Below are 21487 nucleotides of genomic sequence, written 5' to 3' on the forward strand. Positions count from 1 at the left end.
TTCATTTCTAATATAGGCTCTTGTGTCAGATAATCTAAGTCAATGTTAGAGAATAATTATTTTTTTTTAGATTTACGGAATCTCAGTTAGCCTTCATAGCGGGGCTGAACCCGTATTACACCAAGCACTGTAGCTAATATTAGCTGGTATCTCGCCGGTGGACATAAATGCTGTAAAGTAATATTCTAATCACAATATATACACAACAATATGTCCATCTTACTTGTGAAATGTTGTCTGTGGAGCCCTCACATCAATAATCCTTCGATCAGAACAACAATATCCCTCAGTGCTGAGGCATCTTCTGCTGTTTTGATTGAGCAAAGTAGGAGGGAATACCGCTGCAAGATGGCCGCCGTATTTCCTGCGCCGGAGCGGCCAATGCGGGGTCTACTCTTATATTATGTCTATGGTTTCTTCACTTTCCCCCGGAAGCAGCAGCTGGCAAAAATGGCGTCGTGAGATAATTGGTCGTTAACAGTGACACCGCCCACAAGCTGAAGGCCCTGCTCCCTGTTTTCTTTTTTCTTTTTTTCTATCTACTCCAAACTTCCTGAGCCTCCTGGGGTCTCGCTTACATTGAGTTTCCTCAGATGTGACCTACTTTTGATTAAAAAATGACCGCCACAAAAGAGGCTGAAGATGAGGGACAGTTTTTACGAACGGTGAGTCACAAACCATGTCAAACTTAGTAGATGCTAACTGTTAATACTAAATAAAGTCAAATTATTTGTAAAGACCTTCTAATAGAAAAAAAAACTAGTATGTTTTTTATATATTAGCCTCAAGATATAGTATTTTATTTTATTTCTAAGGATATCAGTTGAAACTCTTCATTTTCTTTTTGTATTAAATTGGCAATGTTTTTTACATCACATGTAAAAAAAAATAAATCCCAAATTAATTTACACTTCCTGTTGGCTCTCTTATATATATATATATTTTTTGCAGTTACTGTGAGTAAAAACGAAACAAAATTCAAGCTGTTTTTGTTCTCATTCTCACTATGGGATGTTATTCTTCTTGGTTGTCTTCTCAGACTTTAATCTTTACCTACTGATAGTAGCATGTCACAGTGGGGGTAAGATAAAACCACATGCAGATAACTTTGAGTAATTGTGTTTAATTGATCCATAGTTTTGCTGCTATACAAGGTGTCTTTTATTCTTGACAAATCTCGTGTTTAGTTGGTAGATGGCAATAGAAATCTATGCTAACACCCCAATTTATGAAATACATTGTTTGATCAAGTTACGTTTGTGAAACAGGAATTTTGCTGTTCATAAGAAATATATATATATTTTTTTCCTGCCTCATATATATTTTTATCAGAATGAAATTGCTTTAAATACAGGGTGCCTTTACAGTAACCTTTCCTAAGATATGCAAACCGAACTGTGTAATTTCTTTCCTGTACCAAAATTTGGGGAAAAAAAAAAAAAACGTACACTTTCAAAAACCTTTTCCATTCGCTGTTCCATTGCTCCATTGTGAATTTTGACATGCTGGATGTACAGCTGAGCTGAATCCTCAAGCCCATCAGAATGCCCCTCGCAACCTCAGCTCTGGGCAGTGTGTTTGACTGATTGCATGCTCCTGCTGATATGAGGAGTGGAAAGACGGTCGAATTGGGGGGGGGGTCAGACAGAGCAGTACCTTCCAGATATGGCAGTGTGGACCGTGAGCACAGAGAGGTGTTGGCATTCCTGGTCATCTGTGATGCTTTTCTTGCACTTCTTTAAATAGATGGAGATGTCTAACTGGGTTGACGTGGTGCATGTGTCTTTTGAATGGAGATAAGATAGAAGGGGTGTGGTCCAGATCTACAGTTTCAATAGAAGTAAAATGCATCACCCGTATCGGTGCTCTTTTCTGAAATATTTTCTTTCAGAATGTAAATCTGTTTTGCACACAATATCTTGTTGTTGTCATCTCTCTGTGTGTTTGTGGTCTTTCTTTCCCTTCCTTAGGGAGACGAGGTGGTTTTGCAGAGCACCTTTACCTCCCATAATGAACATTTGAAGCTCTGTCTTGCTGCTGAAGGATTTGGCAGCAGGCTTTGCAGGCTTGAGCCCACTTCAAACTGCAAGGTACAAAGCTCCACCTTGGTGATTTCACTGTTCCTCCTCACCGCCGAGGCGCTGATCTTTGTGCCACCAGTGGCAGCGATGACTCAGATAGTGTCATTTTTTAAAATTATTTATTGAGCTGTTGAATTTTCTATGAAATATAAATGTCATTTATTTGAAACATTATTTTGCTTTACAACTGATTGTTTCTTATACTTTCATTTTTGCTAATTAATTAGGTGTAGTAGCTTTAAAAAAATAGCAACAAAAGAACAAAAGAAGCACAGTATATAATAATCTTGATCAAAACATTTTAATTTGCTAAAATGGCCAAAATTAATTCATTTAGAATCTGTATATTTAGAATATTTAGTGCTGTTCAATTGCATAACATCTAATGAAAATGCTTTCAAAATGTGTGTAACATGGCAAGATGTGGAAAGGTTTTTCTATGTGATAATTTGCAGGTAAACCAAGCATATAGATTGATCAATCCCTTGGTTTGTATATGTCAATTTGTATTTGATTTGTTGTTACCAATTATATCATTGGTCTGGAGAGGAAACAGGCTCACATGAAAGTAGTTTAGCAAGTTTTTGTGCTCTTTTATTTCCTGCCAGAATGTTCCTCCAGACTTGTCTGTGTGTGGCTTCATCCTGGCTCAGTGTCTCTCTGTTCGAGCCCTGCAGGAGATGCTGGCCCACAGCGAACAACTGGCAGCAGAGGTGAGAATCTGTTCTCTTCCTTTCGCTCTCAGTGAACCTTAATGAACGAATTTGCTGGCTTATGTTATTGCTGCATAATTTTGGGGCATGATTTACCTTAGTTTAAGATTATCCGGCGAATGTTTATTATAAAATAGAGTTAAGCCAATGTTTTTCTTAGAAATAATTTGTCACATTTCTAATTGTTTTGGACTGTTTAGTTATTGTTTCTTGTCATTTTGGGAAAGTTTTGACATGTAGAGTTTCTTCTTGTATCTTCTTCTGAAGCTGTGAAGATAAGTATGTAACTTCACATACTATTGTCTTTCCCATCTTGAAGAAAAATGGGAAAGATCTTGAAGATCTGTCAGTGGAAACCGACTTTTGTGTCACAGCATATTTACTCACTGCCAAAACAGGAAGTCACAGATTACTTGTTAAAATATTTAAGACGCTTCTTAAGAGTTCCCACGTCCCCCATGTCACCCACTCAGCTCCTTCAGACTAGAGGCAGCAGCAGTTAGCAAACATATAATGAAATTTCTGAGGTTATACGAACTACTTCTAGGTCTAATGCTCCTAAGAATGTTTGCAAACAGCATAATATAGCAAGGCAAGCGCTTTCCCCCAGAAAACTTGCAAAGCCCACTGGTTGGGTGCTACCATTCATTTTATATATATATATATATATATATATATATATATATATATATATATATATATATATATATATTTATTTATTTATTTATTTATGATTTTTCAAGGTTAAACAGCCAAGATAGAAGAAGAAACATAAAGAAAAAACAACAAAAAGTAAACAAAAGCAACAAAAATAAAAATCAACAAGACAGAACGTCAAAACACTGTAAATGCGCTAATCAAGTCCAGTTGGTGGTTCCATCTTGGACATATTTTTTCATCAGGTTTTACTTGTCTTATTCTCATCCACTAGTACAGCTAGTGCAGCTGTAAACAAGAAGCATAAAGAACAAACAAAAAGTAAACATTTTTTAACATTTTCTCAGTTAAAAAAAGTTTAAAATCGACAGGAAATTTGAAAATATCACTTAATAATTATGTGTTATTGAAATATTGGAAGATTAATGCCTGAACACTAACTATAAAGTCTTAAAAAAATGCAACCATTTTAAAAATATTTAAGTAAATAAGAAGTGCTTAGCCTGGTCGGGGCACAAGTCGAGCCTGGTGGCCCGCCAGGCTTATAAAACACTGAAAGGCATAGTAGGAAAGAAAAAAAAAAAGAAATGTTTGATATATACATAATTTTTCTAACAATTGAAGATGACATAGTTACTTGATTGTGTTGTACAATGGAAAATGCATACTCCCATCCTCACATCCCTCCATTAGTCCTTTTTACACATGCAGGTGTCTAGATTTCTTGCAAAAGCATCTCAAACTTCTCATTCTTTTTAAGACATGGCAGCTTCAATTCCCAATAGACAAAATATGGAAAACCAAAAGAGCCAAAGCTTCAAAATTGTCAGCGGAGGCTGATTTTATAGTGACACTGTACATGGTTTTATTTTAGGGGAGTAAAGTTAAAATAACGAGCACAGCATGTTTTGAAAGACATTGTGGGCTAATTTATTTTATATATATATATATATATATATATATATATTCTCTAGTTCTCAGTGTTTTGAAATTAAACAAATATATATGTTTTTAATGATTTTAAGCTGACTGATGGTGATTTACAGGCAAAAGCTGGAGTTGCTCATCGCACTCTGCTGTACGGCCAGGCAGTGATGTTCACACACTCCTTCAGCGGCTTGGTGAGTTCAAGATGATTCTGTCACAACCCAGATATTTACATACTCTAGAAAGAGACACCACCATTCTGACTTTAGACTGAAGTTTTCTTACTTTAGGTCAGTAAGGATTGCAAAGTTTTTTCTATTTTCAAAAATACCTCACACTTTAAAATGTTCTTTTTATACGTCTTAAAAATACTGATTTATTCATTTTCATTTCCCTTCCAGTATCTTAGTTGCTTGTCTTCGTCTCAGACTTCACCTGACAAGTTGGCGTTTGACGTGGGTCTGCAAGAGGATAAAGCAGGTATAATTTAGATTTTACCTGTCCTCATAATGTTTTTATTGAATGTATTGTAGTCCTTTTTGTGGCTCTTCGCTTCGAGTTTTAGCCTGCAACCTTCCTCTCATCTAAATTCTGCCCCTGGCTCAGGAGAGGCATGTTGGTGGACTGTCCATCCGGCTTCCAGGCAGAGGTCAGAGGGCGAGAAGGTGCGTGTCGGAGATGACCTCATACTGGTCAGTGTCTCCTCTGAGAGATATCTGGTGAGTAAAGGAAGGAAAAAAGTGCTTTTTATCTTAAAGTAGACCAAAGTCATACCAATGGGAATGGGAAAAAAAATGTTGGTTATAGAAGTGTAACCCAGTTAAGGAAATAATACAATTAAAAATTTAGTGTTTTGTCAATTCTTTTTTCCTTGTGCTTTTTTTTCCCCCTCACTCATCGTCTTTCACTATCAGAAACTATAATCTACTAAATTTCCATTGATTTCAATCAGAAGATGATGAGGTGTTTTGCATAATTGCTTATGATAACAGTTATTGTGGCAGAAAAATCAGAAGTTGTTTACTTCTGATGAGCCCATTTCTCATATTTTCTTTTTTTTTTTTCCCCCAGCATCTGTCCTTTGCCCCTGTATCTGACAACAAAAGCCTGAGCGACAGTCTGATTGTCAGTGCCTCCTTCCAGCAGACTCTTTGGAGTGTTGCTCCCATCTGCTCTGGAGGTGCCATTGCTCAAGGCAAGTTTTCTTTTCCATTTGTTCTCTAAGCATGTTGATAAACAAAACATTTATTCTTTTTTTTATGTGGAAAAAAAAATTAGCTGAGTCTGGTGTGTTCAGTTGTTTTTTTTGAACAAGCTCAAGTGCTTTGCCTTTTTGCAAGGCGAGTCTCTGTGCAGCATTCATACGCATAGAAAATAAAAAAAAACTACAATAGCAAGTGAAGAAATAATTATTAAAAATTGAATTAACCTGTAAACTCTACATAAAATACATGTTAGTGTACTCAATAAAAACTGCAACGTAGTTAAGACAGAATGAAAATAGATAATTTTTCTTCTATTGGAAAACATTATTTTCTTCACTGCAATTAAACCAGCCAACATACTCAGAATATCTTAAGTTTCTAGGGCATTTGCTCCAGAGCTGAGGAGCAGAGAGACTAAATGTCTCCCCTTGTTTATACCAGGTTTTGTAAACACTGAGGGAATGCTTCTCTTATGGCCTAATGGTTTAGATGCTGCAATTGTGTTCAGGCTGATGATAATTTAGTGTTTTATAGACCGTTAACAGGATTTTTAAATCTCTCCCTGTTACTCACAGTGAAGCAATTTAATGACTGGTGTAACATGATTCATTTCCGGGGTATTGGTCAGACGTCTGGCATCCAGATTTTGAATGAGTTGCAGCTGCCTGATTGATTTTTGTTGTTGGTTTTTTTTTACCCCGACAATAAAGACAGCATTACAGCAATGTGATCTTTTTGAAATAAAAACCGCGTGTCAATTTTACGTGATCTGGAATGATTTATTCTGTCTATCTATTTTAACATAGGCGTTGGCTAATTTAGGAATGCAGCGTTTATTAAATCTTAGTTAGAGCTGCACCATATTAGGGAAATCTGTTAATGGTATAATCTTGTTTAACGTTGTGATAACAGAATTTTCAGCTTGCCCATTTTCCTGTTTTGTGTTGGCTTGAGTGAGTCTAACTGGTCAAATAAGCAATTTATATGCAAATCATTAATGCATAATCATTTGAAATGATGACCTACCAAATACTGCATCTAAGCTGTCCTTTCTCATTGCAGTGTTGCATACATTGACGTTGAGATGAGAATTGTGGTTTGATATTTTTGCCAGCTCTACTTTGAGTCCATAACTGTCCACAGGTTCCTTGCATGCTGATCTCCTGAGCAAAACTCTAAATCCTAAATTTAATATAAACATAGAAGGATTTCTAACAAAAATGTGGCTGTTGTGATTAAGCCAGTTTTTTTTTTTTTTTTTTTTTTTTTTGCATTGTTGATCTGAAATCTCTCATATGATCATAATCATTGTGTACAAACACTGAGACTGCTAAATTTGCCTTTAGGGGTTTTCTTCTATAAATGTATAACTCCAATTTGAAAATCAAGAGAGAAGTCATAAATATGATTCTCATGTGGACTCTTTAGATAAGCTACAAAAGGACTAAATTAAGAATATTAAATTGGATAAATCCCTCTGAAGTTTCCAGGAGCTGCATTATGTGATTGTATACTTTTTATTACTAAAAACATTGTAATTGATTTGGGAAGAGGCAGAGGAGCTAGATTTTCTTGTTTGTTTGTTTTATAAACACTGACTACTCATGCTATAATTTTAGGACATGTCTGCTTTAATAAAAAGGCAAAAACATATTTTTTTTCCCCCTAAAAGTTATTTTAAAAAAAAGAAATAACCCTCCCCCCCCCTGCAAAATCCTTCAATTTTAACTTTTATTTTTATCTCACTTGCTCAAGAATTAGCATCATATTTTTTCTCAATAAAATAAAATAAAAATATGATGACTTTCTCCAACTTGCTAAGCACAAATAAACTTTCCAGATGTGTGTCATCTGTCTTATTTCTACCATGGGATGTTCTTATGAACTCAAAGTCTAAACTGAAAATGATGAAAGAATGGCTTGTGTTCAGTCAGAACTGTATTTACAATTTCTTTTGGCATAGACAGCAATTCCCAATAACCTGATGATGTAAAATATTGTTTTTCTTTTTCCAGGCTATCTAAAGGGGGGAGAAACGTTGCGTCTGCTCCACAGCCATAGTGATGCTTGTCTGACTATTCCTTGTTCAGAGCAGGGAGAGGAGCTTCAAAGGTCCTTTAAAACACACTTCTTCTCATATTAGCTTGAGAATAAATAAATATGAAAAACATTGCTCGCCTCTCTGACTGCAGCTGCTTTTCTAATCTAGAGTGATGCATTATGAGATTGGATCCGTGTCTGGTCATGGACGGTCCCTCTGGAGGCTGGAAATTCTGCATGTCGCGTAAGTGAATTGAAGATTTTAGAATAATTCTGTCACTCTTGAAATATACATTTTGCTTCTTTTGGATATGCCATGAGGAAATTGTTATATTTCTGTATTAATATTTCCTAGGTGGAGTGGGAGGCACACATGTTGGGGTGAGCCTTTTCGCCTGTGCCATGTAACAACGGGGAGGTACCTGGGTCTGACGGAGGAAAACGGATTGCACCTAGTCGATCGGGACAAGGCCGACATCAACACGACCTCCTTCTGCTTCCGATCATCAAAGGTCAATTAAATAATTAGAAACACATTGGATGTTTTTAAGACTTTTTTTAATTAGATGCAAACTGTCTTCCGAAATGGTGCAGTGCAGTGTATGATTAAAAATTATATTGAAGAAGAAGAGTTTACATGTTATGAATTTTTTTTAAATTTTTTTTTTTTAATTAAAATATTTTCTGGCAGGAGAAACTCGATGCTGGCAAAAACACAAATAGTGATTGCATGGGAATCCCAGAAATCAAATATGGAGACTCGATGTGTTACCTTCAGCATCTGTACTCAGGACTGTGGCTAACCTATCAAGCTACAGATGCCAAATGCCGCCTGGGTGGAAATGTGCGCAAGGTACAACTTTATGTTTCTTAATTTCCTGTCCTTTTACTTCTGGTGAAGACGGTGCTTTTTAACTACAGCATTTGAATGGATCTGGATTTTTTTATTTTTTTTCAGGCCATTTTGCACAGCGAGGGTCACATGGACGATGGACTGACGTTATCTCGCTCTCAGAGAGAAGAATCTCACACCGCCGGACTCATCCGAAACACTGTCTCTTTGTTTACTCGCTTTATAAGGTTCTTGATTCACGGTCATTCTGTAGTTTGAGAACAGAGGAGAGACAGACCTGTGCTTAAAGAGTCAGAGTTTACGTTGTGGTTTACAGTTTCAGTTCTGAAAGTGTTTGGTAGACACGCGCTGAGAAAATTGGCAAATTAGCTTTTCATATAGGCCTCAGATTTGTTTGTTTGATCTGAAACATTTAAATGTGTGACAACACAGCAAAAAATTGCCTCTCCTTTAGGAAACTCGACTGTTTTAGTCATGAAGGATGCCTCTCCTCACTCTGTCTGCCAATGAAGACGGTAACCTGCAGCCTCCAGGATCTCATCAAGTACTTCCAGTCTCCACTTGATGGGCAAAGCCATGAAGATAAACAGAAAAAGATGGCTGCCCTTAGGAAACGCCAGAATATGTTTAAAGAAGAGGTAGAAATAGAATGTAGATATAGTTTTTTCTGTTTTATTTATTTTTCTCAGAGTAACCAAACACACTATCTTTGTTCTTCTTAGGGTGTAATAGATCTGGTCTTAGATTGCATTGATCATCTGCACCACTACAGCAGTGATTCTTCTATAACCGATCCTGCTCAGTGGGAGGCCGTCGTCCATTTGTTCTATGAGTTACTTGGTAAGAATTTTAAAAACAAACTGGTCCAATGTTAACTTTTTAAAGTCAGCCACCTGGCTCTCATTTCTTTCGCTTTCTGTGTACTTATCTGTGACTAAGTACACAGACATTCAGGTTGCCTGACTGTCTTTTTCTTTTTTAGCTGCTTTGATCCGTGGGAACCGTGTAAACTGTGCTCATTTCTCAAGCTCCGTGGACTGGCTCATAGGCAGGCTGGACCATCTAGAAGCATCTTCTGGTTGGCTTGATTCTGACATTTTTTATTTTTTTTCTACCCAGTTGCTACACTTGTATTCTATGCATTTTTTTCCTTAAAAATATAGTCGTTAAAACAGCATTTCTGTTATATTGTAATGTTTCTTACCATTCCCAGGAGTCTTGGAGGTTCTGCACTGTGTTCTTGTAGAGAGTCCTGAGGCAATTAATGTCATAAAAGATGGACACATTCAATCTATTATCTCTTTTCTGGAAAAGCATGGACACGACAACAAGGTAGAAAAGTTTTTTTTAATTGGTTTGGATTTAAATCTTGAGCAACCATGAATGTTTTCTAATAGTCTTTGAAAAATGAAGTGCTATAAATGAAATACTTTAAGACATTTTAAAAATAACACTTTCAGTCAGTCAGACTTAAAGAAATGGGATTCCATACTTTTCTGTTTCTTGAAATGTGGCTTAAAATGGAGGACTATTTCTCTAAGTGTCTGGCTACTGGAATGGAAAATGGCTACTAGTGGAGAAAGGGGATAGTGGTTAAAAAACCCCAAACATATTGTTATAGATCTGTAACAAAGAGTGGTCATTCCACAGTGTGGAAGTGATGCCAGAAAATAATCATTTTCTGTTCTTTTACCACACAGAGGAGCTTTTTGTAAGCCGTCATATCAGGGTGGGTTTGGTGTAAAAGTAAAGGACATGTAAAAAGCATCTCATGCGTCTGTTAAGTACAGCATGCTGTCATGTGTGGTAGTAATGGTGTACTGTTGCCTTGTCTCTCTTGCAAAAGCCACGAGAACTCGGAGATTTGAAATAAAGCTGACCTCTACCTAAAAACTGAAAATAGATAATCATTGGATCTTTTAGCAGGATAACAATCAAAAACAAATCTACCCAGTAATTGTTAAAGAGGAACAAAATCAACCCTCTTCCAGGGCAATCTCAGTCCTCAAACCTAAATCCCAAAGAGAAGCTGTGATGTAAGAGAGGAGTCGGGATGATCTACAGAGAATGAGTAAAGAGGAAAAAGCAGAGAGCCTCCTCTCTGTGCGGTCCAACTCTGTAAATTGCTATTGGAAAGCTGTTCTTTTAGGGGAAAAAAAATGTTTTGCAAAAGCACGCCCAACAAACCTTTTGACATTAGCAAAGCCATTCTCTATTAATGTAAAATAATGTTTTTATGCCTTAAGTAAATATTCTGAAATTAAAGCTTTCTAAAATGTTTCTATGGCATAGTCCTGCTAGCCTAAAATATGTATTTTTTTTAAATTCATCTTGAGACATATAAGTCTTTAACAGGCCAATAACTGTAGAGAGCACTATGTGTATTGACAGGTAAACAATGAGGCATACAATGAAAAGAACGGTTGGTTTTTATTTGTTGAATGCATTTCTAAAAGTTTACCAAATGACATAAGAGAAAGTAGAGAAATTGGTGATCTTTAGCCTGAATCACTGGAACTCATTGAGGTGTTGTTGCTGACTGGTTGTGTTGCAGGTGCTGGAGGTTCTGTGCTCGCTGTGTGTGTGCCATGGTGTGGCGGTGCGCTCCAATCAGAACCTCATCTGCGACAGCTTGCTGCCAGACAGAGATTTGCTACTTCAGACGCGACTGACTAATCAGGTCACCAGGTACTCCATAAGGTTTTCCTTCAAATGAGACTTGATTTATTAATTTATTTAAGAGTGTTATTTGTCTCCGAGTCCTCCTTCTGTCAACGTGTCCTTTTTCATTTACTCTGAGTTTCACTGCATGCAGACGTGTTTGGAGTTTTGTCAGTTTGTCATTCACAACTCATAAAAGTCACAAAACAAAGGCGGCTTGCTGTAATTTGTCAGATAAAAGTAGGGTTTAAGAAACATGCTAATACTTTGTAGTCTTCAATCGTTCCTGGTTTTTCTCTCTGTGAAATGTTAATTTATTGTTTTTTGTACCTCTTGGCCTTTGTTGAAAATGTCTTTTCATTTCAGTTAATTGTTTGTTTTTTTGGGGGTTTATTTTCCACTCCTTTTTTCTGACCAGATCACACTCAGGCATTTATTAAAATATTAGTTTAGTTTAAGTTTTGGCTCCAACTCATTACAGAAACTAGGTCCAGTAACATCCTGTTCTGAAAGCATACTATTATTTTGTTATTATTGTAGTATGTATTAATCCAAGTTCATTGAATAATTGCGTTCAACAATTGTGACTGTAGTGATTTTTGCTTTATAATCAAATAGCTCCATATCGTTGGTGTTACAGGTGTAAATCCTAACCTTTCCGGTGGGACATTGGTGTAGATATTTGTTGCCTGAGGTGATATGAGCCATCTCAGTTAATCTGTGAACACACTTTAATCAGTTTCATCATCTTTCATGTTCTTCTTCTTCTTCCTTTGAATTTTTGCCCCACTGTGCCAATCTGATCTTAAAAGGCAGTTTCCTTTTTGCCTGTTTTCCTTTGGGGTTTTATGATGTTTTAGCTTTTCAATCTGCACTTTCTTGAAAACTAGCAGAATTGCTTCTTTTTTATGTTTTTTTTCTCTCCGAGTGTACATCTATCTCTGTTTAATCATGCACGCACCGCAGAAGTCCCTTCCCCTGCCTTTCTTCTCCTGCTATCATAGTTTATCATCCTCCTTGCCCTCCACATTTTCACTCAGGTATAAGAACCTCTTTCTTTTTTATCATGTTTTGACTCATGCAATTTTTCCAAGTCAAACTTAATATTCCGCTTGATTAATGGAGTGTAAAGAAAAACCTTTTAACTGGTTAAAATAGTCTACATTTCTTAAGCAATCAAGTGAGAGCACACAGCCATTTCATGCTAATGAATGAATCCATATTTGCTTACAGAGCACATAAAGTTGACAGGAGTGAAGTTTTTCTTTGTAGTATAGTTGAATTTTCAATACTTGCTATTTTTAAGTTAGGAGTGTATTGGAGAGCATCAGTATCTCTGTGTGACTGGCAAAAACACGTCAACTTTGTATGAAAGATGGATTTGTTTTTGTGCTGATAATTCTGTGAAGAAGATGACATTGTTGACTTAAAAAAAATGTCAACAGAGAAGAAAAAATCACGTTTTCTAAAATTCAAATTTTTTTCTCTGGGACTCTCAGTCAAATTAATTTAAACTGCTCAATCCTCTGCTTATGTGTTATCTTTTAATTTAATTTTTTTTACTAAATTCTCATAATTTTTTAGTTAAAACGATGCTCTGTTTTCCAAAATGGATGTGCCAGTTTATCCCAGTTTGCAGAGCAGAAGTAACGTCTCAGAAAATGATTTTAGGACATTTATTTAGACGGGTGGAAAAAAGGAACAAATGGGAACCAGAGTGTAGCAGCCTGCAGAACATGTATCTACACAGTAGCAGACAGTAGCTTCACATAAGTGTTTTTTTTTTTATTAGTAAAAAAAACAAAATGACATTTACTTGAGTTGTTTTAGATGGCATAAAATATCTACGCTTTGTGTGAGAAACCTACCACTTAGAAAAAGACACATTAAAGAAAACCTCTTGAAAAATTATTTAGATATCTGATAGTATCACTCACTGATGTAACAAAGTGTCAGCATACACTCATTGGGATTTTTTCCACAGATGTGATTGAATTTATTCAAGAATGGACATTCATTGATGAAATTTGAGGCTGAACAATTTTTTTGATACGGTTCTACTTATTCTTAAAGAGCAAGTACCGCCTTGATCGGGACTTTGGTTTGATACAGTGATCAGAAATGCGTTTCCCAAATGCTCTGTGTCACTATTAGTTTCCCCTATTCTTTCAACATGCTTTCACTGAACAAGGTCTAACTATTGAATACTGTCACATTTGGACAAATGGCTCTACACTGCTAAATTTTGAAATTATACTGTTCCCTAATCTTTTGTTTTCTTTGCCCTTTCTTTCCTTCTTCAACACCCCCACTGCAGCATGAGAGCAAACATCTTCCTGGCCATGGGAGAGGCCTCGGCTCAGCATCGGAGGTGGTACTACGAGTTGGTCGTTGATCATGCTGACCCGTTTCTCACAGCTGAACCGACACACCTGCGTGTTGGCTGGGCCTTCACCAAAGGCTACCTGCCCAGGCCCACAGGAGGAGAGCGATGGGGGGGCAATGGAGTTGGAGACGACCTCTATTCGTTTGGCTTCGATGGGCTACACCTGTGGTCAGGTGGGTAAGACAAAGTCCTTATGATGTACTTTTTGGGGAACTGCATAACTTCGGTGTGGTTTTGTAATCCCAGTTCATTGTCGTTAGTATCACTTTCAGAATATATATTCATATCAATTTATTACGTTCACATCAGAGTAGATTTGTACCTCTATTGAAAGAAGCTTTGCATGATTAATAAAGATTAAAAAGTGAAACCTGTGTAGAGCTTCATTACACAGGGAGGGATATTTTCTTGTTTGTTCACTAAACAGAGTTGTGACATAAAATTTCTCTGATAAAAATCCGTTTTTATTCAACCTATGCAATGCTCAAATTTTCATATTTTTTTTTTACTTGGAAACCAACATAACCTAAATAAAAAGGTGAAACACAACACTGCGCAATGATATGAATTTTAAAAAGCCAATGCATCACTGAGAAATCAGAAGTGTTTGGAGTAAATTTGGATTCTTAGTGGAAGTGCAAGGTTTATTAAGAAATGACATCAGTCTATGGAGCACATGATCATTGCAAATTCCTATGAAGGAAAATGGCACATTAAATACAAAACATTTTTAATATACATATTTGTATTAACCTTTCTTGTCTTTTTAGTCAGTGTGAGAGCATCTTACTACAGATTACATTTTTCGTCCAGTAATCACTTTCCAGTGACCTGATCCTGCCTGACCTGAATTTCAGGTTGTGTGGGCCGTAAAGTCAGTTCCCCCTTCTCGCATCTGCTGAAAGATAATGATGTGGTTAGCTGCTGTCTCGACCTCACGGTTCCATGCATCTCCTTCCGGGTCAACGGTCTGCCAGTGCAGGGCATGCTGGAGAACTTCAATGCTAATGGACTTCTGTATCCTGTGGTCAGCTTCTCAGCTGGAGTCAGGTCAGCAGTGGTAAAATCCTTAAACTGATCTCTCTCTCTCTCTCCCTCTCTCTCTCTCTCATTAATGTTCCATGTTTTTTAAATTTATTTTATATTAATGACAAGTAAATGTACTGTAATAATAATCGAAAACCATTACTGCCTTTTTTTTGTCCTTTTCCTGAACATCAGGGTTCGTTTTCTGTTTGGCGGGGGACATGGAGAGTTTCGCTTCCTGCCCCCACCAGGCTACGCTTCATGCTCTGAGGCTTTGCTCCCCAAAGTCAAACTGAGGGTGGAGCCGTGTCAGAAATACATTTCGGACTGTGAAGAGGGAAAAAAAGAGCTCATTGGCCCCTCGGTGCCAGTCACTCCACTTACCTTCACCCCCACTCCAGTAGACATCAGCAAGGTAACATATGCACACACAAGCATATTTTTCATCTAAAGAAAGCCAAATTTAGTAAAAATGTCATATTCCCACCCAGTTTGAAGTTACTATGCGGTTCACTGGGCACTGTACTCTGACTCGGGCACGCTTCTCCACAAATCATGCGGGTTATGTCTGTAGGATGGTATAAGTTCCAGTCAAGCTTGTAAGTGTGGATTTTGAAGCAAGTGCCTCTTAATCTGTTTTTATGTTAAACTGGCAATTCACTGTGGAGTGACTTCAGTCTCCCAGCATCTGCTAGCTTGATAAGCTGTAGATCAGGGGTGTCAAACTCCAGTCCTCACGGGCCGGTGTCCTGCAGTTTTTAGATGTGCCACAGGTACAAAACACTGGAATGAAATGGCTTAATTACCCCCTTCTTGTGTAGATAAGTTATCCAGAGGCTTGCCAATGACCTAATTAATCTACTCAGGTGTGGTGCAGCAGAGGCACATTTAAAAGTTGCAGGGCAGTGGCCCTGCAGGACGGGAGTTTGACACCTGTGCTCTGGCCTGAATGAAGTTGCAGTAGTGCATTAACAGAGGTTGACCTGCTTAGGTTGTGTTACCTCCACAACTTGAAGACATCCGAGAAAAAATGGCAGAAAATTTTCATGAACTCTGGGTAAAGGACAGAATTGACCTCGGATGGACAAATGGACCAGTAAGAAAAGTTTTTTTGTTTTTTTTTAAAGTTGAACTAACTCCTGTTCTGCTTTTGGTATGAAATGGCAAACGTTTTTTGTCAAACAGGTGAAAGATGAAGGTAAACAACACGACCCTTGTCTCGTGGAGTTCTCCAAGCTTCCAGAGCAGGAGAGAAACCAGAACCTTCACATGGCTGAGGACATACTTAAGTGAGCTCCAACACTTCAAAACATAAAATTAAAAACTAATTCAGATCAAAACTTTGTTGCACTTCAAGACAGTTTAAATCTTAAGAACTGCCTTCTCTGTTACTTCCATTGGAGGACGGTGCTTGCCCTTGGTTTCCACATTGGTTTGGCAGATGACCACGCTGAAGAACGCGTCAAATACGCGAGACTACACACAAAGTAATCAATTTAAGTTTGTATTCAGAATGCAATATCCTGCTGTCATAACAATCAAGTTAGATTTTTGATGGAGTTAAACGCTTGATGCTAAATGTTCAGATTAGATTTTTCCTCCGTCATCCGTTTCAGGTATGAGTTGCCCTGCGGCTACAGGCCTGCACCAATAGATTTAAGACAAATTACTCTGAGTTCAGCTGACCAGGATGTGGTTACCCTCTTGGCCGAGAACCATCATAATATCTGGGCCAGAGAGCGCATCAAACAGGGATGGACCTATGGACCTGAGCAGGTGCTATTTGTTTGTGATCTTTTTGTAGTGGTTGTATACAGGTGCAAATTAGGATGCCATTAAAGTTGATTTATTTCACTAATTCTATGCAAATGGTCAAACTCAAAGCAAATGTAATCATTACGACAAGAGTGAAATCGTTGGGTATTTATTTCAGCTAATTTCAATGATTAACACTTACAGCTAATGAAAACCAGAATTTATTTTCTTAATAAATTACATTACATAACACCAATGAAAAGGATATTGACAGAGAAATGTCACGAGCATGGGTAGAGGAAGGGATTTTCTACTCTGACACACTCATTCATTCATGTTAAATGATTCACCTGGCTAACAATGTAATGCTTTTGAACCAATTAGATGATTTATATAACATCCAAAGGTGCTGAATACTTTGGACACAACTCAGGTGCTTCAAACCACACACGAGTTGGAGTCACATTTGACTGAGGATATTCTATTGGTTTAGATTTGTCGATCAAGCACTGATATTAAATCAGGTATTGATCATTTTCCCAGTTTGTTCAGGTACCAAGAGCTGCTGAAAAATGAAATTATCTTTTATAAAACTTGTAGCTTATGATGGAGAGGGTACCAACATCAGGAGACAATGAGGCTCTTCAAATCATTCGCCGACTGTAGAAATGTCACACTGAACCTCATTGAACTTGGATTCGGTGCCGCTCTTGTCATCCTCCACACCTCAAAATGTTGTCACTTTGACCGGCGGAGGCTTGGTGTTTAAAAGGAGGCATGACAACAAACAGAAGCTGAGGTGGATTTACTGAAGAACTGCCGGTCAGATTTGCACCAAATGCCGTTACACAGGGACAGAAAGCAGCTGGCTTTTATACCCTGAGCAGTTTCATACCAAAAAAAAGGGTTAACAAGAAAATATTTTAAAAAGCAACAATAAATAAACAGTATTTATACAAACCTATCACCAAAACAATAAATGGTACCAATAAATATCTACAGGCATACACATCCTAACAACTAACCTAAAGTCAATCAAACTCCTCGGACCATTACTTATTTAATACTTTTTCTGAGAGACAATTCTGCGTTTTCATCAGCTTTAACCATTGAAGTGAATCGACACAAACTCTTGGAACACATGATCCTGTGTGTTGATGTTAGTTTTTGAATTGAATTACTAAAATAAATGTATTTTCAATGATATTTCCATTTTACACCCAACTGTCCTGCAGCAACACAAGTACAATTTAAAGTTTAACATGTTTTAATTAAATTCAGAATGGCTCAATTAAAAATAATTCCACCAAGTTTGTGCAAAGAAAGTGATCCGTTTTCTCAAGGCTAACATTGTTGAAAGTTTTTCAGGCATACTTTGTTTCCTGTTTTGCTCTTTCTAATCCTGTATTTTAATTTTTTTTTAAGGATATAAAGGGTAAACGGAGTCCTCATCTCGTGCCTTACAGCCTTGTTGATGAAAGGATGAGGAAAGCAGGCATGGAGAGCGTGAGAGAGGCCGTCCGTCTCCTGCTGGCATTTGGCTACAGCCTGGAGTCCCTAAGCCAGGAACAGAGTATGAACCAAAACCCAAATTAAATGCATCACACTCTTACCTATTATAAACCTCATAAGCACCGTAGGTGATGTCAAGAAATGGCCAACTTATAAAACTAAATGAAAACTCCCAAGTTGCTATTTTTAAATTACGGTTCACTGCTGTGACATCTGTCCACATTGCAAAGATGAACAGTTTACATGTTTCGGGTGCAAATGAAATTTTTATTTTCCAAGATAACCGTATTTGCACTATTTCTTTGACTGACAGCTCCTTTATCAAAGACATGCCTCTTTTCTGTGGAGAAGAGCAGAGTGTTCAGACCAGATAAATCCTACGCGGTGACCATGGGGAAGTGGTATTTTGAATTTGAAGTACTGACAGCCGGGAATATGAGAGTGGGCTGGGCCCGACCGGGCTGTGCTCCAGATAAAGAGCTCGGCTCAGATGACCAGGCCTATGTCTTTGATGGGTTTGAGGTGAGGCATTCCAATTTTACAACTTCTGATATTTCCAAAGATTCTCACTGCTGTGGAAACCAAAATCTCAGTCAGTTCTACTTTAAAAAAAAAAAAAGACATACTCTAGACTGTGATGTTAGAAAGTTTTTATTTCAAGACAAAAAATAGCCCATACCATTCAGAAAAATAAAATGCAAAAAAACATCACACATTGTCGTTTTTTTTAATTCAAATAAAATTTCATGCAAATGGACCAGGTTTATCTTTTCTCTCAGTTTTTTAACGACTTGCATCAACAAGCAATTTACATGATCCTTGCTAAACATTTGTTTTTGATTTATTCAAACATCAATAATTTGAACTGCTTACAAACCAATTTGACAGCATAATTTACTTTTGTAACTCTAGGCTGTTTGTGCTAAATGCATTCAAGCCTCCTTTAAAGTGGGACTCTATTTATTTTGACCCAGACATTTCATAACCAAGTGAGCTTTATTCTACACAAAGCAAAAATGAATGTGGGTGTTGAATTCAGTTTGGTAATTAGGTTATAAATGGGTGTCAGTGACCTTCCCTGCCTTTGTTTTTTACAAACCTAACATTCAAGATGCAATGCTTAGATTCTTTTACTAGTCAAGGGTTAATTTTTGTCAACATTTATACACAGCCCATCATTAATATGCTGCTTATGCAAAATCAGAGATAAACAGGGTTTTGTTAAAGTTATGAAGGAGGCCACACATAAATCTTCGAAAAGATAAATAGATTTATTGCAATCAGGGGAAATCAAAGTTTCTAATATAAAGTGTGAACGTCAGATCAGGTTTAGGTGTGCACAAGTGGAAAATGGTTGCCTGGTGTGAAGACAAAATGAGCTCAAAACAAAAACTATCAAGTTACCTTTTCAACAGCAATTATTCTAATTGATGGCTTTCTAGTTACTGGTCTTCATTTTTGTTATTTTAAACTAATGCTTAATCCACATGTTTTGAATTATGTTTTGGACTCTTTGTTTAATAATTTTACTCTCCGTGGCAAGTATCTATTCACTGATTTACTTGTGTATCAGTAGATAAACTGACACACAGGTAATTGAACAGTAATTGAATGTATTGATTCAATTACTATGAATCAATGCATAATAATTGATTCAATTATTATGTATTCAGATCCTCTGTTCCTCTTTTCTCCATTTGGTCATGTTTTTCTGAGTTGTGTCATCATCGTTAGTATCTTTACTTATGCTCCTCCTGTCCTTACCTCTGAATTTGGGTCAAAAACAACCTCTTTCCATGACAGCATTTCAGAAACGAACAAAATAACAGATTTCTAAGTGTTTATACCACGTAAGGTTTTCATTAATTCAATACCGAGTCTGTGTATGTACATTCTCGTAAGCCATTTCTGGTGCTTTGATGTTGTTTTTCTGAATGTCCATCACCGCTCAAGTAAAAAGATGCTGTTGGTTTCAGGCTCAGTGGTGCCATCAGGGTGGCGAGCCCCTGGGACGGCGCTGGCTCAGAGGCGATGTGGTGGGTTGCTTGGTGGACATGTTCGAAGGCACCATGATGGTCACGCTCAATGGAGAGCTGCTGTTTAATGACAGAGGATCAGAGCTGGCTGCCAAGGATTTGGATGTCGGAGATGGTGTGGGAAAAATCCTTTTGCTGAAATTTGCATGCCGATCTACATACACTGACATCTACATACACTGATCCTATGTATGAAACTTTGAGGGAAAAAAACACATCACTATACGTTGTTGGTCAAAAGTATTTGACCTGTTACATATTTCTCCTTTTTTGCTTTTTTGATACCCTTCAGTATTTCTCATCATCAAACACTTCCAGAAATTTTAAGGGAAAAAGAAGCATCTCATTTCGCCAACATCTTCCTAAAGAGGGCTTTTGAGTCTTTCAGAGGTGAAATTGTTGGTGGGTTTGTTTTCAGCCGTTGTGGAGCTGCATAACCGCATAAGGCTGCCTGAAATTCTCCTTCAGGTTTTTGTGGTAGAGAGCAGAACTCAGCCTTCCATCATTTATGGGAATCCAGGTGGTATATTGGAGAGCGGGCAGGCTGAGGGCACAGAGATGGTAGGAACTCTCTTATGGAGAGTTGTTTCACAGAAAATCTTCATAGATTGTTGAGCTTTTTCAAATGTGAGGCTTAGGTTATGTGCTTTTTTTTTGGTCAACAATAGTTTTCATCATTGTTTTTTTCTTTTTTTGCTCCCAGTGAGTTCTTAATTTTGCAATTCTGGCAGTGTTCAGACTTGGGTTTATCCAGTTGAGCTGAACCCAAAGTTGTTTCTCACAGATAATTCAGAGTTTAACACAGGGGAAGTAATTTGTTTTACAGGGATGGGTTCTTTGGATAACCTTTTCCACTGGTAGATGAAGATTTCCAAAAACTGAATTCACTTGTGACAAAAAATAGAAGAAATCTATAAGACGGTAAACACTCTCACAGAATTATAAATGTTTTTTTTAATTTTTTATTATTTTTTTTGCTTTATCTTTAAAATAACCTGGTGAATGCTTTTTAGTCTTTTTTCCTGTTTTTCTTTTAGGCCTGTTGCCTGTGGTCAGTGTTGGGGTTAACCAGGTGGGGAGGATGAATCTGGGCCGCCAGGTGGAGTCTCTGCAGTACTTTAACGTGTGTGGGCAGCAAGAAGGTTACAAACCCTTTGCCTTTAACATGACCAGAGACCCGTCTCTGTGGATGAGTTGGAAACTGCCCCTGTTTACTTCAGTTCTGCCTGATGATCACAGCTTACAGGTCAGTGCAATAGTCGGGGCACTTTTATTCACAGCAGCAAGGACCCAACATCATGGATTGTTAATACATGGTCGTCTGTGGGACCTAGCATTATATGTAGTTCTGTTGATGTTTTGATGCACAACCTTGATCCCGAAAACAATGTGCAAATCTCATTCAAGGTTACTCGACGTAGGGGCTCAATGGATTCCTTATCCAGCCTGAGGGTCTCTCAGCGGGCGTTTGTGCAACATGGTGGAGGAAGTGAGATGGGCTTTTACCGGCTCAGCATGCCCATCCAATGTGCTGCCACACTCAGAAGCCCTGCAGAGGGGGGCCTTCAAGTCCCCTCCAGCTCTCTAACTCCAACTTCAGGTTTGGAGGCATTGCCCGCAGAGAGGACTCCCACA

General features: G+C 37.6%; 1 protein-coding gene across 1 annotated transcript in view; it reads left to right on the forward strand.

Annotated features, from left to right (window-relative positions):
- Positions 1-617: 617 nt before the first annotated feature.
- ryr2b (ryanodine receptor 2b (cardiac)) overlaps positions 618-21487 on the forward strand; it is a 70307-nt gene continuing 49437 nt past the window's right edge. Inside the window, exons 1-29 of the mRNA XM_088013442.1 lie at positions 618-665; positions 1971-2090; positions 2690-2794; positions 4498-4572; positions 4780-4858; positions 4985-5097; positions 5450-5573; positions 7599-7695; positions 7793-7867; positions 7979-8135; positions 8315-8476; positions 8582-8703; positions 8931-9114; positions 9199-9316; positions 9459-9554; positions 9690-9808; positions 11031-11164; positions 13455-13696; positions 14381-14573; positions 14745-14964; positions 15541-15645; positions 15735-15838; positions 15953-16036; positions 16166-16325; positions 17730-17877; positions 18130-18338; positions 19793-19967; positions 20890-21098; positions 21260-21452. Of these exons, the coding sequence (XP_087869568.1) occupies positions 618-665; positions 1971-2090; positions 2690-2794; positions 4498-4572; positions 4780-4858; positions 4985-5097; positions 5450-5573; positions 7599-7695; positions 7793-7867; positions 7979-8135; positions 8315-8476; positions 8582-8703; positions 8931-9114; positions 9199-9316; positions 9459-9554; positions 9690-9808; positions 11031-11164; positions 13455-13696; positions 14381-14573; positions 14745-14964; positions 15541-15645; positions 15735-15838; positions 15953-16036; positions 16166-16325; positions 17730-17877; positions 18130-18338; positions 19793-19967; positions 20890-21098; positions 21260-21452 (3970 nt within the window). The remainder of the gene's footprint in view (positions 666-1970; positions 2091-2689; positions 2795-4497; positions 4573-4779; positions 4859-4984; positions 5098-5449; positions 5574-7598; positions 7696-7792; positions 7868-7978; positions 8136-8314; positions 8477-8581; positions 8704-8930; positions 9115-9198; positions 9317-9458; positions 9555-9689; positions 9809-11030; positions 11165-13454; positions 13697-14380; positions 14574-14744; positions 14965-15540; positions 15646-15734; positions 15839-15952; positions 16037-16165; positions 16326-17729; positions 17878-18129; positions 18339-19792; positions 19968-20889; positions 21099-21259; positions 21453-21487) is intronic.

Source organism: Poecilia mexicana, unplaced genomic scaffold (assembly GCF_051168715.1).
Source record: "Poecilia mexicana isolate PSO_F unplaced genomic scaffold, ASM5116871v1 scaffold_15, whole genome shotgun sequence".
Taxonomy (NCBI): domain Eukaryota; kingdom Metazoa; phylum Chordata; class Actinopteri; order Cyprinodontiformes; family Poeciliidae; genus Poecilia; species Poecilia mexicana.